At 38.9% G+C, this 26,429-nt stretch overlaps 2 protein-coding genes across 3 annotated transcripts; one reads left to right on the top strand and one right to left on the bottom strand.

Moving 5' to 3' along the window:
• Positions 1–2: 2 nt before the first annotated feature.
• LOC122878624 (polycystic kidney disease protein 1-like 2) lies at positions 3–20,414 on the bottom strand. 2 transcript variants are annotated; one of them, XM_044201616.1, is made up of 41 exons: positions 20,016–20,414; positions 19,207–19,365; positions 18,934–19,122; positions 18,071–18,181; positions 17,435–17,582; positions 17,107–17,336; positions 16,599–17,009; positions 16,370–16,497; positions 16,091–16,238; positions 14,923–15,121; positions 14,670–14,781; positions 14,436–14,577; positions 13,994–14,221; positions 12,923–13,065; positions 12,623–12,802; positions 12,337–12,474; positions 11,459–11,605; positions 11,240–11,364; positions 11,023–11,143; positions 10,415–10,543; positions 10,100–10,325; positions 9,322–9,512; positions 8,969–9,199; positions 8,263–8,364; positions 7,951–8,129; positions 7,704–7,850; positions 7,384–7,583; positions 6,735–6,961; positions 6,437–6,653; positions 5,212–5,684; positions 4,246–4,342; positions 4,029–4,169; positions 3,755–3,940; positions 2,926–3,256; positions 2,097–2,230; positions 1,883–2,010; positions 1,630–1,790; positions 1,014–1,224; positions 779–880; positions 561–692; positions 3–476 (listed from the first exon to the last, which is right to left on the bottom strand). In XM_044201616.1, the coding sequence occupies exons 1-41, from the start codon at positions 20,335–20,337 to the stop codon at positions 306–308; spliced, it is 7,497 nt and encodes a 2,498-aa protein (XP_044057551.1). In that variant the 5' UTR covers positions 20,338–20,414; the 3' UTR covers positions 3–305. The 2 variants fall into 2 exon arrangements, with proteins under 2 accessions (XP_044057551.1, XP_044057560.1); XM_044201625.1 differs by lacking the exon at positions 19,207–19,365.
• A 3,505-nt stretch (positions 20,415–23,919) lies between these two features.
• Positions 23,920–25,768, top strand: bola3 (bolA family member 3). Its single transcript, XM_044201638.1, has 4 exons — positions 23,920–24,085; positions 24,210–24,333; positions 24,802–24,890; positions 25,110–25,768. Exons 1-4 carry the CDS (start codon positions 24,017–24,019, stop codon positions 25,173–25,175), a joined length of 348 nt encoding a protein of 115 aa, XP_044057573.1. The 5' UTR covers positions 23,920–24,016; the 3' UTR covers positions 25,176–25,768.
• Positions 25,769–26,429: the final 661 nt, after the last annotated feature.

Here is a 26,429-nt window from a genome sequence, read left to right as displayed (position 1 = left end):
AATGTTTCACTAGTATCCATGAATAATTATTTAATGGAATAAAAGCATATTATACAAGATTTAGTCACAAAAACACAAATGTATTTGTTTACAGTGCCTCAGCGCATAACATAAGGATTATCCTCAGTTCCTACTTTCTCTCTGTGTTTCAGCTTCTCCTACAATAGTGACAGATCTGCAGCACTAGAGAGAAATGCTAGTAATGTATATACATGTTGGTTTGAATAAATGAAGCAAGCTATGGTAAGCAAAAACTGAAGCAAAGCTTTTAATGTTTAACTTCTGTTTGACTGTAGAGGAACATTTCAGCCCTCACAAATTTTCCCAGAAGAAATCGCTGAGAGTCCATTATTAGAAGCAGATGTGACAACTGGCCTCTCAGTTAGGCAGTCGCCCCCTTGTTTCTTATATTTGAGTCCAAACAAACTGCAAAGTTTCATCAGCATCAGGTCCACGATCTCATCCTCTTCAGATGGCTGCAAGAACAGTGAGTAATATGTATAACTCAGGTCATAAGAGGCTTAGTCTATAACATGTGTACATTACGGCATTATAGTTACCTGGTGATGTATCTGCTCTTGACTGAATGCCACCAGAATGACAGAGATGAAGAGGTTCAGCACCACAAAGGTCATGAACACAATGCAGGAGCCGATGAGGAAAGCACCAAGCACTGGATTGTAATTCAGAACCTGAGGGATCAGGAGGAAGAAACACACTGAAGAAGGGTCAGCTGTCATAATCTGCTGCGGTACAGTTATTATAGTCTCATACAAACCTCATCGTAGTTAAAAATGCCAAGCTGCAGGCTGACCATGGTCTGTGCAGCATCCAGCAGAGTCCGATAGGAGTATAGCTTCCACCCATACATCAGGTTAGACTGAAAAGTAGAAAGTCAATCTCTTTGTTAAAACCATCTTTTGAATGAGTTCTATTTCACAAAGTATAGATACAATAGGAAGAATGCATTGACTCCAGCAGCATGTTGATGGCAAGTGTGGGAACCTGCTTACAGCAATGGAGTAGGCCAGGAACATGATGGTCATGACCACCAGGAAGCCTGAAATATCAGTCCAGGCTCGCTGCAGCGTGGCTGTGATCATGTGAAGCTTTGGGTTCAGTCTCAGCAGGTGCCACAGTTTGACTGTAGCCAACAGCACCAGGAAGGCAATCAGATACCCCAGCACTGCATCTGCCTTGGCTGTCTCATGGAAACTGGCGTATCTGGAGACAGAGCATGAGAGGACAGAGCCTTGTTTTAACAATCTATTGAAAAAGGGTTTGAATGGATTGAGGAAATAATAGTTGACCTAGTAATGCTTTCCTATTTATTGAGTTGAAATTTAATTCAAATAACAGATTCTCCGTGTACATATTCATTTCCAAAGGAAAATTAGGTATTCTCTCTGAGGCTGAAGTATGAGATGCACTGACTTGCTACGCTATTTTGCAGATTAGCCTAACGTTTTGTCAGATAACGCTAATTACAAAATGCAGTTAGCAGAGAGGATGAGGATATTTTGGTAACTACAAGATGGATGTACAGTCAAAATGCACAATAAATGAGCAAAACTTCTTCTCCTTGATTATATACTTCTACGGGTTGTGTTTTTCCTGTTTCCTGCTTACTGGTCTTTGTTGTTCTGGTAGTACTCCATGTCCCGCTTTCCCAGTAAAGTCCTTTTGATGAAGACAGACAACGTGCTCCAGCTGAGGATGATAATCGCCAACTCGAGCAGGTTCCACTTACTCTTGAAGTAAGCCCATCTCTGCTGCTTCATCAGCTTTCCCTGTCAGGAGGAGAGGAATTTGTGTGAGATGTTTGAGTGAGCAACTTAATTATTATTACAAGTAATGGAATCAAGGTATAAGGAATTCATACCTGGACAAACATGTAATAAATGATGAAGAGGAAGTAGATAGCTTCGGAAGCCATGACAAAGATGTGAAGGCCGCCGGTTGACTGGTAAAGACGCACACTCTGAAGCTCACTGCGGAACTGGAAAGCTCCTGGAAGAACACAGAATGACATGATTGTTATAACAGTTCAAGTTTCTGTGCAGCTCTCACACAGCAGCTGAACATGGTCTACTTGCCAATGGCTGTGGTCTCCAGCATGAGTGTGACAATGCAGAAGAGGTTGACGTTAGCATTGTACACAGTGAACTCGACAAAGGCCGCTTGGGTGTACACATCAAACCAGGTGTTGTCATAAAGGTACTGAAGGGATCTACAAAGACAAAAACATGGTTAAATGATATAATATATAAATGTTATACCTTAAAGTGCAATTCTCTCCCAATATCATGAAACAGCAATTTCCGATGCAGAGACCAACTTTGTGGAGACATGGTGGCAATGATGTACAGTATGCACAATTTTGTGGTGTATAACTGTCATTGTTACATTAATTTAAGTCTAATTAAGAGTTAAAAGCATATAAAAACACTTTAATTTAATCGAAAGACATTGTATTAATTCACATCATTTATCATACAAGTGTGAATTGTGTTTTAGGATGAATGTACAATAAATTATTCTTTTGTCTTCTTTCTATCATCTCTATGGCTGCAACTAATAATTATTTTCATTATCTAATGATTGTCAGATAAGGAACGCCTTGGTCTCTGGGAACTTGCAATGTGGCTTTTTTTTTCTCATTCAAAGACTTATTTTGTCTTAAAAGATAAAAAACAAAATTGGATTCAGTTAATATTGATAGAAAAGCTATCAAGAAATGCTTAAGGAACCTACAAATGTTATTTGATAAAATTCCTTACAATGATTAGTCGATTACTAAAATTGTTGTTGATTAATTTTCTGTTAATCAACTAATCAATTAGTAGACAAATTGTTTTACTTATCATCTGTCTGTCATTGTATTGATTTAATTTCAGTGGGTCCTTAATGTATTACAGTACCTACCTGCTGGAATTTTGTAAATCTGGCCCCAGATTCACCACAAACCCTCCTCCTCTGTAGAGCATCACGCTGCCCCAGAGGGGGTAGGCCCTCAGTTTACCCTGGGACTGATACGTCCACGGGCTCTGATGGTTCAGTGAGGTGTTATCACCCACAGAGCAGCTCCAGCCTGAACCGTAGGAGCCCATGTCCTCCAGCTCCCATGAGTACGGAGCGTGGCAGTCCTGCTCAGACTGCTGTATGGATGGAGCCATGTGGCAGGAATTTTTATACACCCTCACCTGGCGAAGACGAGCGTTACCCACCAGCTTGGAGTTTCCATCTGTGATGAATCCTGTGAAATTATCAGGAAGCAAGAATAAACACGTTTAAAGGAAAGATCAGTCCAAAGTGGTAATTATTTTGTGTCTCTGAAACAGATAAAACAGTTCATTTTATTTGTCATGGTCAGTCCAAATAAATTGTAGTTTTGGTCACAACTAACTCCATATTTTGAACAACACAAGGCCTTTTTACACTGTTACAGCTTAGTGACACAAAATGTTTGAAGGCATTTTATACTACATAAATTTACTCTTGATATCATGTAGTATAGTAGTAAGCAGCAAAGGAGAGAGTTCAATTTGAGGCTTTGAAGTACAATATTATTTTAAGAGCAAAACAACCCACAGGGATGATATTAGTCAATTTTCATATGTATGTCCAACATTTTAATGCGAAATACTTCAATATATTATTGTCATCACAACTCTTAATGTTTTATTATCAGATCCAATTTGTAGTTGTTTTGTAGTCCAATTTACTGTTGGTTCTAATTTAACAACATACTGACCTGGGTGCTCTCCAAACAGGCCGCTCAGCAGAGTTGTGTTTGCCCAGTTGAACACATCCTGAATACTCATACTGTCTGAGATCCCTCTGCTGAAGCTCTGTCGAATGTGTTGGGTCAGAAAGTAAGCATTGGGGTCCCTCTGACCGTACGCCACCAGGAGCAACATCCACATAAATCCCATGTAGGCTGCATCACAAAGAAATATCTTACATCGGTATCTCAAACTGTATTACATTGCTTTCTACACTGTTATGTATCAAAGTGGTTCTCCTACCAAGAATCTCCTTTATGAGGGCAAAGACTTTCTGCTCTTTAATCATGTTGTTCCTCATCCTCTCGATGTCAGTGGGAGGTGGTGGCTGATAGAAACTGCATGTGCTGTCTCTTCTTGCTGCGCGCACTGCATCAGGGTCATCTGAGAGAGGAATATTGTACTGATATGTTTTGTTTTTTCACACAAAACAATGCACGGAAAAAGGAAAAAAATGTACCTGTGTTTCTCAGACTCTCATCTATCTGGGGCTCTCTGTACTCCTCCTGGTCAACTTTCTTCAGAACAAGAGCAAAGAAAGCAGCAAAACCAAGAACCTGTGATGGAAGATTTTCAGGCTTCAATACCAGCGGACCTCAATATAAATACAGTATGCATGTACTGTAGTACTGGGAAGTACATCTGTGGAGGACCTGGAAAGCCTTGCAAATGTTTATAGAACAATTCATTAATTGATATTACATTTGACAATAAAAACTAGAATTAGTAAAAAAAAAACCTTCACAAATGAATAAATAAAAAATAAATTAAAAAAAATAATGAAAAATAAAAATATTTATTTACCATTTATTTATTCATTTATCATTCTAAATGTCTTTCCAAGACATACTTTTATCAGAGAGCCTATTCTGATTTTACTTTTAATTTACTTGAATTGTCTTTATATTTTTTTTCATTCATTTATTTCATCATAGATTTCTGAAATTGGTTTTATGTGTTTCAATGTAAAATTAGAATTTATTGATTTAATTTGCTGCCTTGTGGGAAGCACAGTAACAGTTTTGAAAATAAATATAATAATTTAAATAAACACTGAAATCATTTAATTAGCTCTGTGGGCCATAGTTGTGGCAAAAATTTGCTAATATGTTGTGGGATGTGACAAGAGTTGTTGTCGGCTACCAGCTGAACTCGCCGATTGTGAGAGTGAACTTAAATGGACAACGTCTTTAGTAATATCAAATTTCAAAGAATCCCCCATTTAAAGCTGGCTTGTCTGTAGTGTAATGTTTTCAGTCAGAACATCATAAATATATTAGTATGGTAACATTTTATTAAACACAAAAAAAGAGTGGACATTGGTTGGAAATGTCCCAAGCTCACTTAATTAATTAGTTTCTGAACATTTGCAATGCTATCCATGTTATTGCTATACCTTCTGACCATGAACTGTGATGTCGCTCACCTTCAGAGGTTGAGTGATAAAGAGACTCTCAAAGAAGGAGACCACCATGGAGATAAGCCAGCTTATAGAGCGGTCTTTCCCGTACGTCAGCCCATACATCATGGTGAAGTATCCCGACACACCACTGGTTGCTATCACCAGTATCCAGCCAACAAACACAAACCACCATGGCAGCCCTCCTTGACAGGACTTCTTGGTGGAGTCTCCGTTGATGCTCTCTTCTGGACTGGGGATGCGCTCGAGCTGGTCTCCTTCCAGGCTGGAAGAAGGGAGGTGGTACTCTAGGAGACCCCTCATTCCCTGAACTTGCTGCATGGCTCGGTTGTAGCTGTCTGGGTTTGGAAATCGAGAAGGTCCCAACAAACCCAGCTCCTTCTCAACATGACGCAGCTGCCTGTACAGATACCTGCTGTTGTTGCTCTTCTTCTGAACTTCATCTGAAGTCAACTCAGGGCTCCCCCACACACTGTTTTCTGTCCATGCAAAAATCAGTATTTTTCAGTTAAGATGTCAAATGCATTATGCCAACATTTCATCAAAGAAATCAGTAGTTCAATTAAAAGTTCTCATTCAGGGTAATTATTTTCTATAATAGTAAATAAATGTTTCTACTTTAATTACATTTTTCATCAACATAATTTATTTTTCCTTCAGCAGAATTTTCTGTGAGGTAGTTGCATTATTTATGTTGTCTTTCAATATGCAAATGAGACCATAGTTAAGCCATAGTCATATAAAAAGTAACCTATGGCCTAATTTAGACCACTGACAACATCAACGACCACATCACCATCATCAAATCGGCCTGTCACAAGTCTGGGACTATCAGGAGAGTTTGCTTGACAACGTTCTAAGTTGTATGTAAAAGAAAAGATACAGTTTGTCCTATAATTTAATCCAATCGTTCAACTGATATCGAAGAACATAATAATACTTAATCACTTTTATATCTGCGTATCAAAGGATAAATACAGCTGAAGAAAAATAAATTCTGCTACAGGAAAATAAGTTCTGAAGAGACAGAAAGAAGATAAAATACTATATATATTTTTAGATATTGATAGATGTATTTCTCAATTTTTATGTATTTTATTTACATTTCCTATGTATTAAATAAGCATTATAGTAATTCATTCACTTTTGTCTTAGTAAGTCTGGTCCTCCAAATGGACTAGCCACTAAAAATGGGAAACAAGAGCGTGGTAAACGTAAAGGTGGTGTTTACCTTGTAGATTAACTGCACGTAAGCTGAGGATCATAGAGCGATCCCTCTTGGAGGCGTCAGTGTAGAAGTCCCCAGCCGCTTGGTTCTGCTGTCTGATGATGTCCTCCACCAGAGACAGCAGAGTGTTGATGTCCGCCTGCTGACCGGGCCGGAGCTCCAGGTCAGGGAGCGGACTCTTCATGGCCTTTGAGAGTGACTGAGCAATTCTCTTTATGTCCTAATGAAGAAACCAAGCACTTTAGACGCGTAGAACAGAGGAGTTATTATTACTTCCAAAACACTGATAAGAATATCTCACCTTGATCACAGTGTCTGGTGTGATGTCCTTCAACTCTTTCTGAGGGGAAGAAGTCTGTGAGGGAGAAACTCGACCAGTCTTCCCATGTTTGGACGCGTCTGTTTTGGCGGTCTTCTCTCGAGGACGAGTGTTTCTGAAGATACTCACAATAAGGAGATTGATGGGAAACATGATGATTGAACTTTGAACTCCAATCATGACTTGTTGCCAGGTGAACTCGATGTGACCTGCAAAGTAAAGTTTTACTTTAAATTGAGTTTAAATAGATGTGATTAAAGGACGGCTCTTTCAGTGAGACTTTGGATTTAATTATTTTGGACACAAGGATGCACATCTACGGATACTCATCTATCCATTAAATCCCCAGTTATACTTTCCCTGCCCCAGATCATTGCCATACACAAATTCAATGTAAAAATCCATTAGAAATAGTTTTTCTTGTTTGTATGATGTTTCAGAAAGCAGATTAGTGCTGAAAACCAGGAATATTCACATATTTTCAGTGTGTCTATGGGGAGAATTAGAGTTGGATCTTGGGAGGCTTTGAACAACTAATTTGAAAGTATTCTAGTCTTACAATAGAATTTTACATCTTAATGACTTAATCTACTTAATAGAGAGTCTTGAAAGCTTGTGTTTTGTTACTTACCCAGGTCCATGGTCTGCTCCGAGGGGTCGGTGGGGATGCCCCAAAACATGATGCTGGTCAGCATGGTGCACAGCAGCAGGGAAAAACAGCAGGACACTCGCTGCACACATGTGAAAGTGCTGCAGGCAGGCCGACTAATGACAGAGAACCAGATGTGGCCGTCACGGAAATCCTTGGCTGTCTTCATGAAGAACAGGTTACTAGAAAGTATCGAAAGAAAGTTAGATTTGGATTCAGGAGAAATAATTAATCAACAATGATACATAATCAAGTCAAATTCATTGGTGATGTGTTTTTACCAGATCCATGGCTAGTCTTACCTAAACCTCTTCAAATCCATTTCCGTGGCGACTGGGAAGACCTTGTCAAGAGTGCACTCTCCCACATCTACAGCCAGCCAGGAGTTACACAGGAAGTGCCATTTCTGACCACTCTCCAGATCTTGCACCATTACTTTGTTCACATACCTGCATGTAACATCAGTAATTATCTACTGTGCTTATAGCAACAGTACATACTCAAGCTTAACTTTGATTTCATCACCATGTCTTGCCCTCTAACCCGTACCATGCAGGGTGTGCTCCCGAGTTGTCGTGCCACAGCCTGATGCTCTGCAGATCCCCAAGAGAAAAGTGTGTGGTCAGCAGAAACATGTCCACCCCACCCCTCTCAAACACTGGTTTCTCAGGGTCTGTCAGGTGGTGGGGCTCACTTTCTCCCTCTGTACCCAGCAGAGTTATCGTCACCTAAAACAAAAGGGGTCAGTCAAGATGGACAGAGATGCCCAGAGTTGTCAGCATCATAAATGTTGTGCAACAGAAGCAGCAGACAGGTTTTTCTTCCTGTGAGTCCCTCTCAGCTTTAACAGGCCTTACTGACCTGAGAGGAGGTGGATGCACCATGCCGATGCCCTGTGATTAAATTCAGCATGTAACGATACTCAGCCAAGGGGTCATTATCTTCAAGCACTGTTATCTTCACCTACAAGTGAATGTGAAGACACAGCGTTCAGGGATTTTCTTTTTTAATTGGTAAATTCAATGGCATAAAGTGAATGTTACACAACTAAGTATCAAATGAAGGACTGAAAAGCATTTAAATCATAGACCATGTAGGATATAATTCAGACACTGATGTTCTCTCTTACACATAAACATATTTTGATAAATAAATAATACCAACTGTTATAATATTTGGAATATTTTTGTATTTTACTGTGAGTGCATTTTGTAGTAGAGTATTTACTCAGTATTTACAGATAAAATATTGTACTTTTATTTCTTTAATTTATTTAACTGATGGTTGTAGCCACTCGTTACTTTGTAGAACAAGGTTTAATGCACAAAACATACAATGAGCTCATAAAATTTGATCCATTGTTACAAGCGAACTAGTGACATGAAACAAAGGTCGCCCGCTGACTTCGAAACAGGGCTGCTGCAGTTTACACAGTACAGTGACGTCTCAGAGTTTTTAATTCTGCTGTGGTACTCATACATTGAGGACTTCATATTATGTGTGTGAGCAGCAAAGTCTGGCATTTCAAATCAACAACATGATGTGGTGAAAGTCTTGAATAAATTACCTTGGCTGAGTCCTGGATGTCTTTCCTGCGTGCCCATACAACCACCAGGAGATAAGCAGCAAAGATGGCCCCCACAAAACACACCACCACAGGATTGTTAGTGAAAGTAGCAAAAAGTTCTGCGGTGCGTGACACGTCCACTACGTTCGGCATGACAAAAAAAGAGCTGCCAAAGAAAGTTAAGTGGTTACAGAGGCACTGAGTGACCAAAGGCGTGGTGAGCGGACCGACCTGTAGATAAATAAAATAAAGAAAGAAAAGAAAAGAAAAAAGAAAGAAAACCGGTCAAACTTCACAGCTCACTTTTAAAGGATGTATTGATACAACAACTGTGTTTTCTTTTTTTTACTCACCCTGCAGCCATGTTCACTCCAAGAAGACTCAGTTTCATTCCAGTATTTGCACTGGGCAGCAATGGAAATGACAGTGACAGTGGCATTGATGGATTTGACGCCTGGCTCTACAATGGGCTTCATAATAAGGTAGTGCACTCCAATATCTCCTGTTCTGTCTTTGGGACTCAGCACCCATGTATATTTTTCCTCTGTGTTAAAAGGACAGATATTTTCTTATACAAACACACACACATGCAGACTCACATGTACATATCTAGCAAATTGTCTCATTGTCATTTCAATTCACATGTCAGTTTATAGCCGAACGACAGGGATGGGATCTTCAATTATTTGGAAAGTGTTCATGTGTTTGGTCAACTATGAAAACCTAACTGTGTTGGTTCTACTCACTACTTTATGTGTTGATTTTTCCTGAGGGAAAATTTGGTTGCATTTGTGGCAAGCATATACAGTGTAATGCAGATTGTCAGAAATAATTTCACCCAAAAGGAGATGAAATTTGAAGGAAAATGCATTAGCAATGGATAATCAGTACACCACAAACATCTGAGTGTCACCATCACACTTTGATTGTGATGATGATGATGATGATGATGATGATGATGATGATGATGATGATGATGATGATGATGATGGTAAAAGAAAATGTTTCATTACTGGACAACCAGTAGACAGCAGTGTCATATTATCTCCTCTCTCTTGAGTATAGTTTAAATGTGACTTTCAGCCATAACGTGTATGCTACAAAAAATAAATCTGCTAGTTTTAATTTTACCTTCTTTGGAATTCTTTAGAGGGATCTGAGTCTTGGCTACATAATTCTCCTCATTTGGATAACCTTTACATCCCAGGAATAGCATGAAGGAAATGTCTTCAGACGGCTCCATTTTCAGCACCAGTGTTACATCCGGTGAAGGAACGTCAATTATTAATGTGCTGAAATTGGCCAGGTCCAGGACTGTGCTGTTCTCCTGCCCAACGTCAAGCCTCGGGAGGAGAATCTGAAAAGCCAGAAAACACATTATTCTAAACAGTCCACCAATATTATCCAAAATAAAGCAACTAAATGTATCTCTAAAACAACTATTACCTCTATCTCGTCAGGTAAGTTCTCTACAGGAATGACAGTGCCGTTTACTCTGGTGAGAGAGATGGATCCTACAGTTCCTGTGATGTTTTCCTTCTTCCAAGAATACGGATTTGTCTCAAAACTCATCATCTAGAAGCAGGCAGGCATACACTGATATATAAATTAAACAAATTGTGCTAAAATGTGACTCAGATTACTTTATTCAGTCTTTTTCTGTTGGTTCCATAGTTGTAGATGATGTCAGACTTTAACAGTTTTGAGATACAATGCTTCTCTCCTCCATATTCTATTTAGCATTCTCAAAATTACATGCATTGACCCAAAAGAGTGCAAACATTAAAGGTAAGAAGGAAGATTTGTAACTGATCCAAATAAGAACTTCATTATTTATGAGGAATGAACTAGTTTACTGTTGCCTTTTTTAACTGGTCCAGGTATTATGGATGTTCAACAATAAGGAAAACTATACCTTATACTGTCCAGATCAACGCAGAGTTCTACAACTACAACTCAACTTAGACACAATATGGTGACAAACATCAGGCTGCATTAGCATCTTTAAATTCACGGTAAATGTTTATTGTTTCCATTTCCACATTTCCACTTACTCTGACATCCACTGGCTCCTCTGGAGAGACAATATGAGCAGGCAGTGTGGGGAAGGAAAATCTGGAGGAGCTTTTCTTCTGGACATTTATATCCTGCATTTGTAACTTTTCTGGAGATACTCTGCAGGAAGCAGAATCAGAATTATCTCAGTAACTTCAATAAACCATAGTTTATCCTTAAGTACAAGTTCTAGCTTCTAGTTCAGTAATCTCTTACCTGTTGACATACACACTGATCTGACCAGAATCAATGATGGCAGGGTCTCCATTCAGCATTTTATTATTCAGCAAAGCGCTTTGAACATTGTTTATCCCAGTAAGAAGAAAATCTGAGACTTTTTTCTGAGGAAAACATATTATATTTTGTTTGGTAAAGACCACAGAGAACTGAGGAAAAACAGATATTTAGCAATATCAGTGATAGTTTTGTCCTTACATTTGATGAAACATTCAAAATATTACTGGCTGCTTCAACTATTGGTGTAGCAGCTTGCAAAACTTCTCCATCAACCCAGCCATCCTGATTAACGCTGATAGTGTTGAGGGAGGAGCTGAGGTCTACCAACAAGGAACCTGCTTCTTCCTGAAAGAGGAAATACAGCAACAGAAAAGATTAGAGTTGATCTGTGTCCAACTTTCAAAAGAGCTGATGAACAAGTATTATATTAAGAGCAACACATTCTATTAATGATTTATTAAACATTTGATTTACTTCTGAGATTACTCAAAGTTTCAGGTTGAGAAAGGCAGTTAAAGAGTTGAAAACGCTTTTAAATAGCCTTGTCTGCATGTTGCTGCAGATTACACTTATTGTCAAGTCAAATTTAACAAGTAACTTCATCAGGACATAAGCTCCACAGAGTCCATACTCAAAAACCTGAAGTGCACCACGACTGTTTCTTTCTTTCTTCATTTGTTGTTTTGTGATATTAATTCAGACTTACAATGGTTTAAAACAATGAAACAATGGCTTTAAGACACAATTTACACCTACTGGTGTTGCTATACTCATCTAAATGTTAAAAATACAACTCTGTCCTAACTTAAAAGTTTTAGACTCTTACAGTGTGTAATTTATTGATGGAACATTGAACATTTTCTATTAATATGTAATAGAAATTACTGAACATTTCTATCAAGTATTGCTATTGCCTATTTACAAAGGGCTATCTGTACTGCATTTTCTTACATGCATTTACATGTAAGAAAATGCATTACATTTCTTACAAAAATGGACATTTGTAGAACTTTTTAAATAATGTATTAATAACTTGAAATATTTTTGACATTGCTGTACGATCTACTGTACTGTACTTGAGCAGCGGCACTGAGCTCGTCTGGCCGCTGGGTGAGTCCAGCCACAGCTCTGGCCGTCACTTGCACTTCCTGAGTTGTGTTGCTGGGTGAGTCCAGCAGAACTGTGGTCATTTTGGTCAACATTTGCTCTCTGAGCTGAAAGAGAAGGAAGTGCTGATTAGCACCACGGTGTTCTCCACTCGACTCACAATACATCATGCAATTAATCATACTTCATAAGCCTCACAAATATCACAGTAATGTATTAGCCTCTACAGCGTCAACATCAACCGCATTATGTTACCTTTCTCCTTGCATCATTCTGAGCTTGGCCCGCCTCTGTATTCAGCATATCAGAAAATGAAGTAAATATTTGTCCCAGTGCCTCACCAGAGAGCAGACCTTGCTGCTCTAACAGACTCACAGTATCCTCCACTGCAGATTGGAGAGCCTCCACAGAGGTACTGGAGCTGCTCTTCCGTACCTTGAGGAACATAAACAGTCACTCAATTATTCAGAGACTTTTACATGGACAAACTGTTTTTACAATTTTAATTTCTCTAATCCCCTACTTATTCCTCAAAATTACTGGTAGATGACAAACCTGAGTGGAGACAGTTGTGGTGGCTTTCTCATGTTCATTTTTCACAGTCACCACAACAGACAAACTGTAATTGTTGTTCTTATCTCCGAGAGGCAGGAAGACAGATTTCACCTCACGTGCATTACTGCAGCGCAGATGTTTGCCTTAAAGACAAAAAAGACAATTTAATAAAACTGTAATGAAGTCTTGATTATTTATCTGCACAAAGGTTGCTAAATGACCAAAGCATTGAATTCAATCACAAAAATTTAGAGCAAAGCACTTTCTTTCAAAGGTCGGCCATTGTCAACAAACTCATTCTACATTTGTTTTTTGGTTTATGTTAGGGACTTACCTTATGTGCAACAATTTTAAAATAGCTTAAAGATCCCCTCTAGACATGTTTTATGACATAAAAAATACTCTGCTTTGAATAATATTTTGTGTTTGATATGGTTTGACACAAAAATGAATTACCTAATTAACAATTCATCCTCTCCCTCTCCCTCATTGAAAAATCCAGAATGTATATGTAGTATGTATATGCAAATATTGTTCACTTCAAAAGTTTAACTGCTGGACACAACACGTCTCCTACTTAACAGAAAAGTCCAATGTCAGTGGCGTGCCAGTGCACTGGAAGTTTCAAGTTTCCACGTCACACTTGTGTAAGTTGCATACTGCACCGCTTTCAAACTACTTTGTGATGTCACAAAATTAAATTAAAAATTAAAACATATTTTTGAGTAGAGAGGGACTTTAAATCTCGGTCTCACCAACCAAATTCAAAACTTTACTTTCTCTGGGATACTTTAGGATCTTGCATAAAGCAACTAATTGTCACAAATTATATGGCAACATTTGTTTGTCTCGTTTGTCTCAGATGCTAAAGCAACCTGCTGTCATTTCAACTCTTTTGCTTCTAACATCAGCAAACCTTGATGTGCTTTTTCGTTACTTCTTTCCAACAGATTTATACTCCTCTTGCTTTCTTCTCTTTCTTTATTTCTTTCTGCTTCATAACAGAGCATTTAATTCACAAATAGAAACTATTTGTGAATTAAATCAAGACACAACAGTGCACATTCTCACCTGTGTCTGTCTTGAAGCAATAAAAACAGCCCGTAGAGCAGAAAGAGCTTGCTTTGCAGGTAATGTCAAAAGCATTGAGAACTGTTCCTGACAGCGGAGAGATGCTACATGAGGGGGGGCTGGTGTCTGCAGGTCTATCAGTTGTCACTGCTGAGTTTGCAGATGGTTCAGTTGGCTCAGGACCTGGTATTGGAATAGTGTACTTGGCAAAACCTGCCTCCTTCTTGCCTGTAAAAAAGAAAAACATGATCAGCTTCTTTCAAAGCCAGAAGTTGAAAAAACATTATTTCAGTTTAAGCAAAAAAAGTAATATGCAATTTTGAACAAAGCACTGGGTTTCAAAAGCCACTCAACCTCTTTTATACTAACCCTTAATCTATATCTAAAAATCCTGCATTGCTGAAAAGAGCATTATGACTGACTATATGGGATGAAAACACACCATAAGCTATCACACTGATGTTGTGCAATGTGTCCCTTGAAACTTTCAGATGTTGGCTATGTACAACATATTCAGTGTTGCCATCCTGCTTCTCAATAGGACGCCTTCTTCCCACTTTGGAGTAACATTTTTCAAGGTTACCCTGGGAAAAGATCATAAGTTAACAATTGTTTGACACATTAATCTCTTATGCCACAGTTTAAAAAATCAATTTAAGTGCAGTTTCAGACTTACCGTCAAAGGTTTGGGGTCCTCAATATACCAAACTACGTCTGGGCACGTTCTCACACAGCTCAGTCTTAGCTTTACGTGGTTGTTCACATTCATCGAAGCGCAATCATCACAACTGCAAGAATAAAAGTAAATCTAACTATAACCTATTCTAATACCTGTAAGTCTTTACTGCTGAGTTTCTCAACCTCCCAACAATTAACAAGTAATTATTTTGAGGATATTCGAGCATTTATTGTAAATGGTCCCCTTTTACCTGATGGTGACATCTGTGAATTCCTTTGGAGCAACAGTGATACACTTTGAAGCTGAAGCAAGGTCAACCCATTTCCTAAACCAGGTTATTCTCCTCACAGTTAAAGCGTAATTGAAAATATCAAAGGGATCTGGAAGGCAGTCTTTTTCGATAACATGAGTTTCATCTGTTGTTTTGTTTCTGCATTTGCAGTTTCCTTCTGTACAGAAAGAAGTAGAGTCAGAACTTTAAAATTAGACAATAAAGCGATTACAATGCTGCTGTTGTATAAAGACAAACATCATGAATCACAGTGTCATTATAGCATATTTACAGGGGATGGACAAAATAACAAGAACACAATGCAACCCCATAGAACACCACCGCTAACTACAACCTAAGAAACTACCATCCAATTGAATCAATACCTGTTTGCCACAGTGAGTGAGTTTACATGCGCACTAGTGTCCCAGCTATGATCAGGTTTTTGGAGGTTCTGTGTTTGTTGTTAACATGTAAACATCATATCCTGGCTTCAGAAATCTGAATAAGCCTGTATCCTGGTTTTGAGAAACCAGAATATGCTAGTTGGACTATACTGATAAAAACCAGAATACTGTGAAACCAGAAGACCTGCGGCAGGTTTCTGACCATTGTGATCAAAATATGATGATTAAGTAAGTAATGGTGTTCTATACTGAAATGAAACTGAAAGTCGGACACTGGTAAGGATAAATAGTCTTGGTGCTCTCATCTTCCATTACTGGTGATCTGATGGGGAAACCAAATCCAGTTGTGTAAAAATATACAGCAGTGTCCGGACAGCCAGATACCAAACTAAGATTCTCATCAACTGCTGAGCGAAGTCAGTTGGTACACAAAATAAGACAGACAAGTCAAAGACACACTTGCAGACAAATTATCTGAGACCTGGATACTGAGTTGAATAACCAGGATGTAAAATTCATATCCTAATGAGAATAAAACAGGACTCATAGTGTGCATGAAAATGTTCTCACAGTCACAAACACTGAGCATTTAAAGCCTCACTGCTCTTAAAAGGTTATTGTTTTGGATTGTCTGTGTTCTTCTAATTGTGTTCACCCCCTGTAATTACTTTAATTATGGATTAACTATTAAAAACTAACTCATTTGAAATGCTCAGTGGTGAATTAATTGTTGTACTTACTACATTTCCATTCAAATGTGAGTCCTTTGCTGGGTAATGATTCAGTTCCAGTTACGCTCAGTGTGACACTCTGAGTGTAGTCCACCAAAGTGTCTGGGGTAGCAATTATTTTCAAGTCATTAGAGTCGTCGATACTCATGTTACCTCTCTGTAGATGAAAACAAAGACATTGTAGTGTAACAGAAACAAACACCTGTACATATTTATAATTTAATGTCAGGTGAAATACATTTCAAAAGTGCACAGATTGTTATTGTTTGATTTTAATCTTCTACATACTGTGTTTCCATGTTCATCTGGTGAATGGTCAGAGTAATTCTGGCAAGCTTGAAGTATGTTGTCTAAGTCCACATCCACATCAGAGTTAGAGAAGGCATTCATGGCTCTTACCTTCACCTTCAACAATCCTTTACCAAAAGAGTTTGTATTTAAGAGCATTGAGCACATGTATTATATACTATAAGTGACTGTTTCCATTTAATTACAGTACAGCTTAAGCTGTGAGTACCTTCAAGTGGGCTGGAGAATGTATAAGCTTGTAAGCTGCCATTGAGCATGTCTCTAGTCTCAGAGAGAGTATCCTTGGCTCCAGTCAGAGTGAAGAGCAGCTCCACAGGGGCTCCTTGCTCCAACGAAACACCAGTGATGAGATCGGTAGAGTCTGGACACTTGTTTTCCTCCGCTATCACTGAGGCCTGCAGGCCTTCGACGGGCTCAAGCAGACACAGCTCCAGATCAGTGGACACTCTGTGGGCTGTGACCCTGTTAGAGGCAGTTAGAGTCAGGTTGTGGCAGCCATGTCCAAGCTTCTCCACCACACTTACACTCAGTGTCATGTTGTGGGGTGTGGTCCCTCTGTCCACTGATGAGTTTGCAACTAAATGGTCTTCATGTTGAATTGAGTAGGAAACATTTGTGCCTATTTACAGGGGGAAAAAGGGAATCAAATTATTCTGTATTTTTTGAGAAGTGCTTTATTGGAAGCATTTATCATCTACAGTGTTAGACTGACTCACCTGCCTCTACCATAACCTGGATCTGAACAGGCCTACTATGAAGCGCATTGCATGTAGTGCCATCTGTTGATATATTCCTGCTATAGCACTTAACAACACCAAACTCTCCAACAGGCTCCTGAATGGTTATGGCTTTCTGAGCTGTAACATGCCAGTCACTGGTGGTGCACTCCACTCCAACCATGAAAACACCGGGACGGCGGAATTTGTGCATCACAGTGCTCTCCATCCTGTGAGACAAGTAAAAACTTAAATACAGTTACATAAATAAAGTTAATGAATACAAACCTCTATCTATCTATCTGGTTGAATGCAAAGTCTTGCTCACTCTACTGGGCTGTATGGATCAATAGTGTGGCCATCTCCAGCATTCAGTGTGCATGTGAGGTTTCCCTGAAAAGGATGAAGGAGCCACTTCACAGTGATGGTGACATTATCAAAGACGGCCGCCAGCTTACTCATCAACAAGTGGAGTCCTGAGAGGAAATCACACCGTTTATTTGAATCATGGATTGCTTCAGTATTTTCAAATCCTGAACATTTCATCACTAGCATAATGCATCCTGGAGCGAGCAACTCCTGTTGTTACAATAAATAAAACAGTGCAGTTCATCAAGTTCGCTCTGCTAATTACACCAGCGAGGCAACTTGCAGGTTTAGCTTGAGAAGCTACAAAGTAGATGAAAGGTCAAGGATAAGAAATTTGGTTGCGAAGGAAACGGAAGACATACAGTACATAGTCTGAGGGCAACAACATCTACCACAACTTTGGCTAACTCCAAACTTGCTGTGAACTACACCTATCCTGTATAGATATACTCTTTAAGGCAATAGAATAATATATTTATTTAATTTTTAAGTTATATAGTCCAATCTGCTCCATCTAATAAGGATCTACGGTATTATTTTAGAGAGGAAAAGTCTATGTATAGTGGAAGTAAAAATGACAAATTGTGCATCTGACCATGTTTGCAGCGGTACTCTACAGACAGGTAACTCCCCAGCACAGGGCATGGTTCACCAAAAGAGCTCAGGTCCACTGGAGCCTGGCAAGCCTGCAGTCCGTGGCAATGGGCTGGAACGACATTTAAATCAAGTAAATGACAATGTGTTGCAGATTTTCTGGATTATTTTTTACATTTATTGATTGAGAAGCCTTGAAAATATTGCTTTAGTAGGTTTAAAAAGCATGAACCTGTTCAATGTTCATCCTATTGAATTCAAATAATCTTGCTGGTGTTTCTATAACCTTCTAATGAGAGTTTAATAGCTCTTTAAAGAGATGTGTTAACAACAAGGAGAAACACCAAATATTATGTTAATTATGTTATGTTAATAATATGTTTAGTAATTGCATGACCTCCTCCAGCACAACTAATCCCAAATGAATGTGAATGTTTATTTACCCCAAAGCCCATCTATTCAGCTCCTAGGAGAGGATTAGCCTAATGTCTTTTCTGGAAGTGCAATCATTTTGTCTGCAGTCACAGGGCATGTTTTTTGTGTTTGACACAAAGCATGAAACAAAAACATAGTTTGTGGTGATTTTAGTATATTTAATCTGGCCCTTTTGTTAAAGCGGCTTTAACAAAGCCAAATATGTTCCCATAGATTCTTACAGTAAACACACATATGCCTTTAAACAAAATGTTCCATCATTCATACGTAAGTATCAGGTAGCAAGTTAAGTAAATAAATTCTAGATAGTAAATGTACATGAGGAGTAACCAGATCTTTTATACATACACTTTTGTATTATGTTTGCAGAACAGAAAAAAGGCTGGTTCTCTACATTTTACATAAAAACTTGAAAATAATTCATAATACCTGTTACAGAATCTATCACATCTATCCAGCTGCACTCTTCTTGGGAGGATGTGGGCGAAGCTGTAAGTTTGGATCGGCAGTAGTGAATTGTTTTTCGACCATAGAAGCTGTCATCTATCTCTATAACTTGACCAGAACCACATTGTAATGTTGCATTTTGGCCATCACATGCGATAGATCTCCCAGAATCTGAGGGGGAAAAAAGAATTATATAAGGGGAGCCAACACAACACAAGTTTAATACTATATGTTGTTTTATTTAGGAGTGCATACCAAACTGGCAAATGAAGTTGAGCTCCTGGCTACAGTTCCCTGCAGCTTCCCATTGGAAGCCTGAATGTCTCAGGATATGTCCACAGGCTGCTTGTGCATCTGGCATGTTCACCCAGTTACTATAGCTAACATCTGAGCCATCCAGCCACGCAAGCAAACCTGGGAAAGGACCAAAAAAATTATTTAATTTGATCAAACGTCTATTTAAAATTCTGCTATTCAAGCAAAATGCTGCAGAAGATGTTAAGACAGGGCTGTTCTCCATATCTTTTCTGTCTGGTAAGTTAATTGTTAAGATGCAATTTAGGGATCATAAAACAAGCTGGGTGAATGAATGATAAAGACTCTCTGAGAAGGGAAATAAAGACACATTTGTAAATCAGGCCACTTGACAGGAAGCCTATTGACAAGTTCCAATGAATGAAAAATATCTCTCCTTACACCTGCTGCTTGAAGGAGATATCCAGATGTGCCAGTCTTCTAACACAATACAGATCTATACAATGGACGTGCAGGCTGCCTAATGAGATAGCAGCTGAGGTGAACCTTCATTTCTGACATTTTTTACTCAATTATTAGATATAATCATTGATCACAGATATATCAAATGTGTTGTTCGTATATGCAGCAAAGTACTTTTATAGTTACTGAAATGGTTGGTTTCAGAGAAATTTCCAAGCTTTTATGAATAATCTCACAGCTGCCCTATATCATAGCACTGAAATACATGTAAACTCACTAAAAATCTACATAAAACCATTAAGTCATGCAGTGTCTACTCTGGTTCCCCTGTCCACATGCCGTCTCACCGTCAGTGGCAGCAGAGTCGAGCGTGAGGTTTGGAGCTGCAGGTGCCAGCCCAAGCCACCAGTCCTTCCCCGGCTCCAGGTGCTTCTGAAGGAACTGCTGTGTTTCATCATTCAGGATGAAGGCCAGGTGTCCTCCGCCTCGCTCACACCATCCCTGGGCACTGAGGAAGGATTGCTGCAGACCCACAAACTCGTAGCAAGAGCCGTCAAAACTCTCCTGGTATTCTGGGCAGGAGAGAGCCTCTGTATCCTCCTCAGCACAGCAAGTCCAGCTGAGGAAGAGAACCATCAAAGTTAGTGTGGGGAAAGTGATGCTTTCCATCTCTGCACCTGCACACTGTTCAGACTCTCTGGTAACATCATGTCTTTAAAGGGTACTGACGTCAGCAACTTAGCTTTGTGTTGTGCTCATAATTCTTGTGCACAAACAAAGCTCAGGCCTGTAGTGAAAAGGCAACTAGAGCCCACTGTCAACAGCCACTAATTGCTTCTCTGCCTCCATTCATGTAAGGGTCCACAACCTGCAGAGCGAGATAAGCTTCTCGTTCAGACCTGTTCCTACCATGAAAATGTCAATCTGAACTTTAAAAGGAGCCAGAGGCTTCAACTGTCACATGGGCCTGTTGTTCAGACTGATATGGAAGGTTGAACCAAAAAACATTAAAGCTAAAAGGTGGTGGGGTTAACTCCCTAACTAAACATTTTAAAATAATTTGTTAAAATGTTATTACGATGATGAATTCGCCTGTATGGAAAGATCAATAGTCCTTTTACATGGCAGACATTTTGACATGTCATAGTAGGAAAAGCACAGGGGTTATTAATAACATAATAACAACTGCATTTAATTTAGGTATGCCACCTCCAGGGTTCTGGTTTAGGCCTTTTTCACAGAAGACATTTTGACATTTCACAGCAGGAGAGGTGTTACTAATAAAATTAATGATTGCTGAATTCCAATTAGCTGCTTCAGTTTCAGAGTCCTGGCATTGTGCATGCTGGCTCACTATCACACTGTCATGGCTTACTGGTACACGTGAACAGAATAGAGCCATTGTTAATGTTAGCAGTAACACGTGCTTTTCCTACTGTGTGAAGTCAAAATGTCTTCTGTGAAAAAGGCCTATTATACATGTCGGCCCACTGGAATAACTTACATAATATAATTATTGGAACTGAGCCATCGTTATGGTTATTAGTTCCACCTGTGTTTAACCTGCTACGATAAGTTAAAATGTCTGCTGTAAAAAAGATCTATTAGCTCATAGGCTGGACAATTTGTTTACTTTGCATTTGAACAGGCAATGTTTTGTGTATTTTGTCTCTTCAGTATCTGACAAACAGCCAATCTGGGCACAAACATTGCACATTCTTCATATAATAAAGAAGAAATTTTAACAGGAGCAAATGACAGTGTTGCAAGGTTTTTGGGAGATATAAAAAGACCTTTCACTTGCCACCTGCTGAGCCTGGTAACGCAGTCCATAGAAAATCTACTTGCCATGGAATAAATGCTAATCATTTATGCTGACCTTTGGTGTAAATATTGTTGATCTAGAAACTATTGACGTGTGTATTTCTGACTATTTTAGCATTTTTTAAAATCTACTTTCTGCCCCTCCTCCAAGTAAGCTGTCTGCCCCAACCCGCTCGCGCATCTTTAACCCTTCAATTGCCAGGCCTTTCTCTCCTCTGCCACTGCCCTAGCTACTCATCTACCCACCGTTGATCAGCTAAATAATTTCAATAGCATCTGTTTGGCTACTTCAAAGTAAATTCCACACCCACCCATCTAACAAATGTTCTCCCTGGCTGAATGAACCTACTCATAAGCTTAGAAGACAGCTCAGAAAATTGAGCGCAAGTGAAAATCCACTAAATTACAGGTGTTCCACCAAATTCTTAAAGGTTGCATGAGGGATTATAATGCTGCAGTTAAAGATGCAAGAGCGAAATATTTCTCCACTCTGATCTCCAGCAACTACCATAATTCTAGGATCCTGTTTAGGACTATTGACCGTGTTGTTGGTGCCTCTCAGACAAGTACGCTTCTCCTGAACTTTGCAACCGGTTTTTAACCCATTTTAAAGACAAGTCGATTCCATCAGATAAACGTTCAACAGCCGTCAACCTCTCGTGGGAGCTCCTAAATCTAGGAGATTAGTAGAACCCACCCCATTGGCTACCTCTCCTCCTTCAAATTTCCTTTGAAACTCTGACGAAAATAATGAATAACATGAAGTCCTCTATCTGCCCCTTGGACATTTTACCAACATTTTTAAAAGGAGGTTCTCCCCACCATTGGCCCTCACATTTTGTCTATTAACAGCTCCCTGAACCCTGGGTCTTTTCCCACCTATTTTAAAACTGCTTTTGTCTCTCCCCTCCTTAAAAAGCTGAACATAGACCCCACAGCTCTTAACAACAACAGACCAATCTCCAAAATCCCATTACTTTCCAAAGTTGTTGAAAAAGTTGTATTTCACCAGCTGATCACTCTTCTCAGTAGTAACAATCTCTTAGAATATTTTCAATTATGTTTCCATCCCCTTCACAGCACAGAAACTGTCATCCTGAGGGTGAGCAATGAGCTCCTGTTGGCTGCTGATTCAGGTAACTTCCTGGTCCTCCTGGACTTGAGCTATGCCTTCGACACCATTGATCACACTGTCCTCTTAAACCATCTGGAGAACCGCATAGGCATCTATGGTGTTGCCCTTAAGTGGTTCACCTCCTATTTAACTGGTAGACACTTCTTTGTTAGTATAGGCAATTCTGTGTCATCCCCCAGGGTTCAATTTTAGGTCCCATCCTTTTCTCCCGTTGCATGCTCCCTCTGGGACGACACACAACTCTACCTGCCGATCAAACCTAATGACAAAACCAGCCTACAAACCCATCATAATTGCTTAGCAGACATTAAAAGTTTGATGTCTGACAACTTTCTCCAGCTTAATGACACCAAATCTGACGTCAAAAAAATTTACCATATTACATCTATTTTAGCTTCTTTACATTGGTTCCCCATGTCTTTTAGAATCGATTTTAAAATTACTTTTAAGGCCCTGTCTGGTTTGGCACCTCTTTATATCTCCGAGCTACTCTCTCCTTATGACCAAACACGTTGCCTGAGATCCGCAGGCAAAACTCTGTTATCCGTTCCAAAGTCATGGCTAAAAACTAAAGGATGACTGTGCATTTGCTGTTACAGCCCCCATACTTTAAATCACTCCACAAAACACACTTGCAGAAAGTTGCATTTAATTCTTGATTCTGAGGCTTTTATCTTTGTTCTATTTCGGTTTTTACTTATTTATTTACTTTTTGCCTCTTTGTTCATTTTATTGTTTTTACATTCACATTTGTAATTGCCCCTGTAATACTTGCTTTGCTAACTGACACTCTGACTCTTTTCCCCATGTCTTTCATTGCTTTGCTCTCTTTTATGTTTGCACAGCACTTTGTAACTCTGTTTTTGAAAAGTGCAATATAAAAAGTTATAAATAAAGTTATTATTATAATTCACAGTAACAGTTTTTAGACTTAGCACCTTTGTCTCTCATATGTTTATGTACAGTCAGTGTACAGTCACTATCAGATTATATACATTTTTTTTACATTATTAATAATTCATAATATCCCTGAATGTTTCGTATATGACATATCATGACTCTTATTGTTTTTACGGGTCAAAATTATACTGTATATGAAACATGGAAAACACACACCATTCTGGGATTCGAAATACTACTATTAACATTTTACCTGACAAAAAATGTTCGTATTCATTTCAGGTTTTCTTCTTAGTGGTTATTATATATTTGTTTGTTATTTATTATGTACGTTTTGCGATTTTTATTATGAAAAAAAATCGGCCCGTGACGTACCCGGATGTCTGACGTCATATTACTGGGACGAAGCTGTCTGAGGACATGACTTGTTGAGTAACCATTGTGGATTTAATAAACGTCCCATGAGTCAACAGACGCCACAGCTTCACAATGTTGGCTTGTAAACGGAGCTTGACCACCACTATGATCTCTGCTCTCCGGGTTCTTCGCAGTAATCCAGTAAATACACCTTAACAGTCCTCGCTCCAGTTCAGACGACAGTCAATTTGTGATGCTGAATGAATGTAAACAGCAGTTTGCTAAACTTGACGCAGCTCATCGATCGTCGTTTCTGTCTCCTCAGGTTGTTGTTTCTGGCCATGTGCAGAGATGTCTGTCCACGCAAACAGACGGAGAGGTCCGCATCGAAACGGTACTGAAGGAGAAGTTTCCGTTAGCCTCGTCGCTCAAAGTTGTGGATATATCAGGTAAACAGATCTATCAGGTGACTGTCTGCATCAAGTTATGGAGATTCACACGTTATTTAGGATTACACCACATCCATTCTGGATGCAGAAACTTCAGTGAAGTGTACTAGCGAAGCTTATTTTTAGGTGGAGTAGAGCGTCCCTTAACATCCAGTTTGCCCCTATTGTTTCCTCCTAAGTGTACATGATAAACTGGCAATTACATGTTTATTCTGTATGAGCTTGTCCCAGCGCTTCACTGAAGTTATGACTGAATGAAATGTTCAAACCCAAGACTGCTTTTGTGTTTCTGGCTGCACCATTCCATCAAATGGATATATTACAGATGTTCAATGCATCTAAAATATAGACATCACAGTGATTATTATGTAGATCTGCTCTTATTGTTGTGTAGAAACCAGATGGTTGCCGCATACTGTACACTTGGGAAATGACAGTGTTGTTTGTGTGATCCTGTGCTGTGCTCAGGTGGTTGTGGGGCCATGTATGAGATCCATATAGAGTCCAGTGAGTTCAAAGGAAAAAGGACTGTTCAACAACACCAATTAGTCAATCAGGTAAATCATAATAACAGTCAGCCCAGCATATTGCCTGTGGCAAATAATGAATAGTACAAAGCTATGGCATATTGTACAGTTCAAATTTGTCTTTTGTTTTATTTATTAATTGTACTGAAACGTATACTTGGTTTGGACATGTTTATGAAACCCTTGCAGATGTTTATACTTGTACAAGTTGAATTTTATTCATTAGCTGTTGTGTTTTGTCCTCCACAGGCGCTCAAGGATGAGATTCAAGGGATGCATGGACTGCGAATATTCACTGATGTTCCAAAACATTAGAGAAAGTCCTTCCACTGTTGACACACACCCTTTTCCTTTGTTCACCCTATCTATTATGAATGTACAGTTTTAAAGAGGATACTGTGTAGTAAATTAATTCCTTGATACTTGTTAATGTGCCAGTGGCAGAATTGCAGAGGGACATTAACAGTGTGAAATGTGTAAGAAATGTAAGATTACACTAAGTTATTTTTTTTTTTTTTTAACTACTAAGATGTCTTCTGCTCTGAGATAATATATAAAACAGGCTACAATACGCACAAAATGACTTGGTAAAATGCTAAATGTCAAGTCATGTAGGTTCCTTCCCAATTGAGGGTCTTCTCAGGGTTGATAATGATGCTGGTGTAGTGGTAAGCAGTCGAGGAAGTAATAAACACAACCATCCTGAATATTGGAGAATTGCTACAGACCCTTCTTTTATTTTGCAATGTCACTGACACTGGTATCACAATTTCTTTGTTGCTGTCCTATGAAAGTTGATTGATTTTTAAATTGATTACTGACCATTGGATTGTACATGGACCTTGTATTAATACTACCTATGCACTGATAATACAAGTTGCAATAAAAAGCAGCTGCTTTCCCCCACACACTTACTTACTTGATTGACTATGGACGCTTGTGATTAAAAACCATTTTACAATCAAGTTTACAAACAAAATGCACATTGTAATACTAAAATCAATTACTACATCTAGTTAAATTATTCTTGGTACGTAAGAACCATGAGATACTTGGCCTCAATTTTATTGGTTATTCAATTATAAATGTATAAAAGTTGTATTAAATATGAATACTGAAAATAGAAACATTGTGCTGCTGTTGGAGATCAGGGAAAATTTTGCAATCTTTGGGGAAAAAAACAAAACAAGTTAACACTTGCAAACTAAGAGCCTCAACAATAATTACTTTTCCCACCTCCTCTTAAAGCAATGGAACAAACAGTTGAGCAATATTAAAGTTGTTGACCAAAGACGAAGCCTCAAAGAAACTTCAACTAGGCCTAAGTGTTCTGAGCATTAAAGCTTGACTAATATATTGGACAGGCTGATGTATCAGCTGACATATTATTGGTATCTGCACATATGTTGGCTGATAAATAACAAGAAACTGCAGTATATAAATGCCAAAGATATGTTTGAACTAATATAGAAACTGTGTCACCATACTTTGTCCAACAGAGACCACTGACAAGTTTACTTTTCAGCAGCTCAGTATATGATGGTCATAATTCTTTACGAACTAAATTTA

The sequence above is a fragment of the Siniperca chuatsi genome, linkage group LG1, assembly GCF_020085105.1.
Source record: "Siniperca chuatsi isolate FFG_IHB_CAS linkage group LG1, ASM2008510v1, whole genome shotgun sequence".
In the NCBI taxonomy this organism is placed as follows: domain Eukaryota; kingdom Metazoa; phylum Chordata; class Actinopteri; order Centrarchiformes; family Sinipercidae; genus Siniperca; species Siniperca chuatsi.
This window is presented reverse-complemented; position numbering and strand designations above follow the sequence as displayed.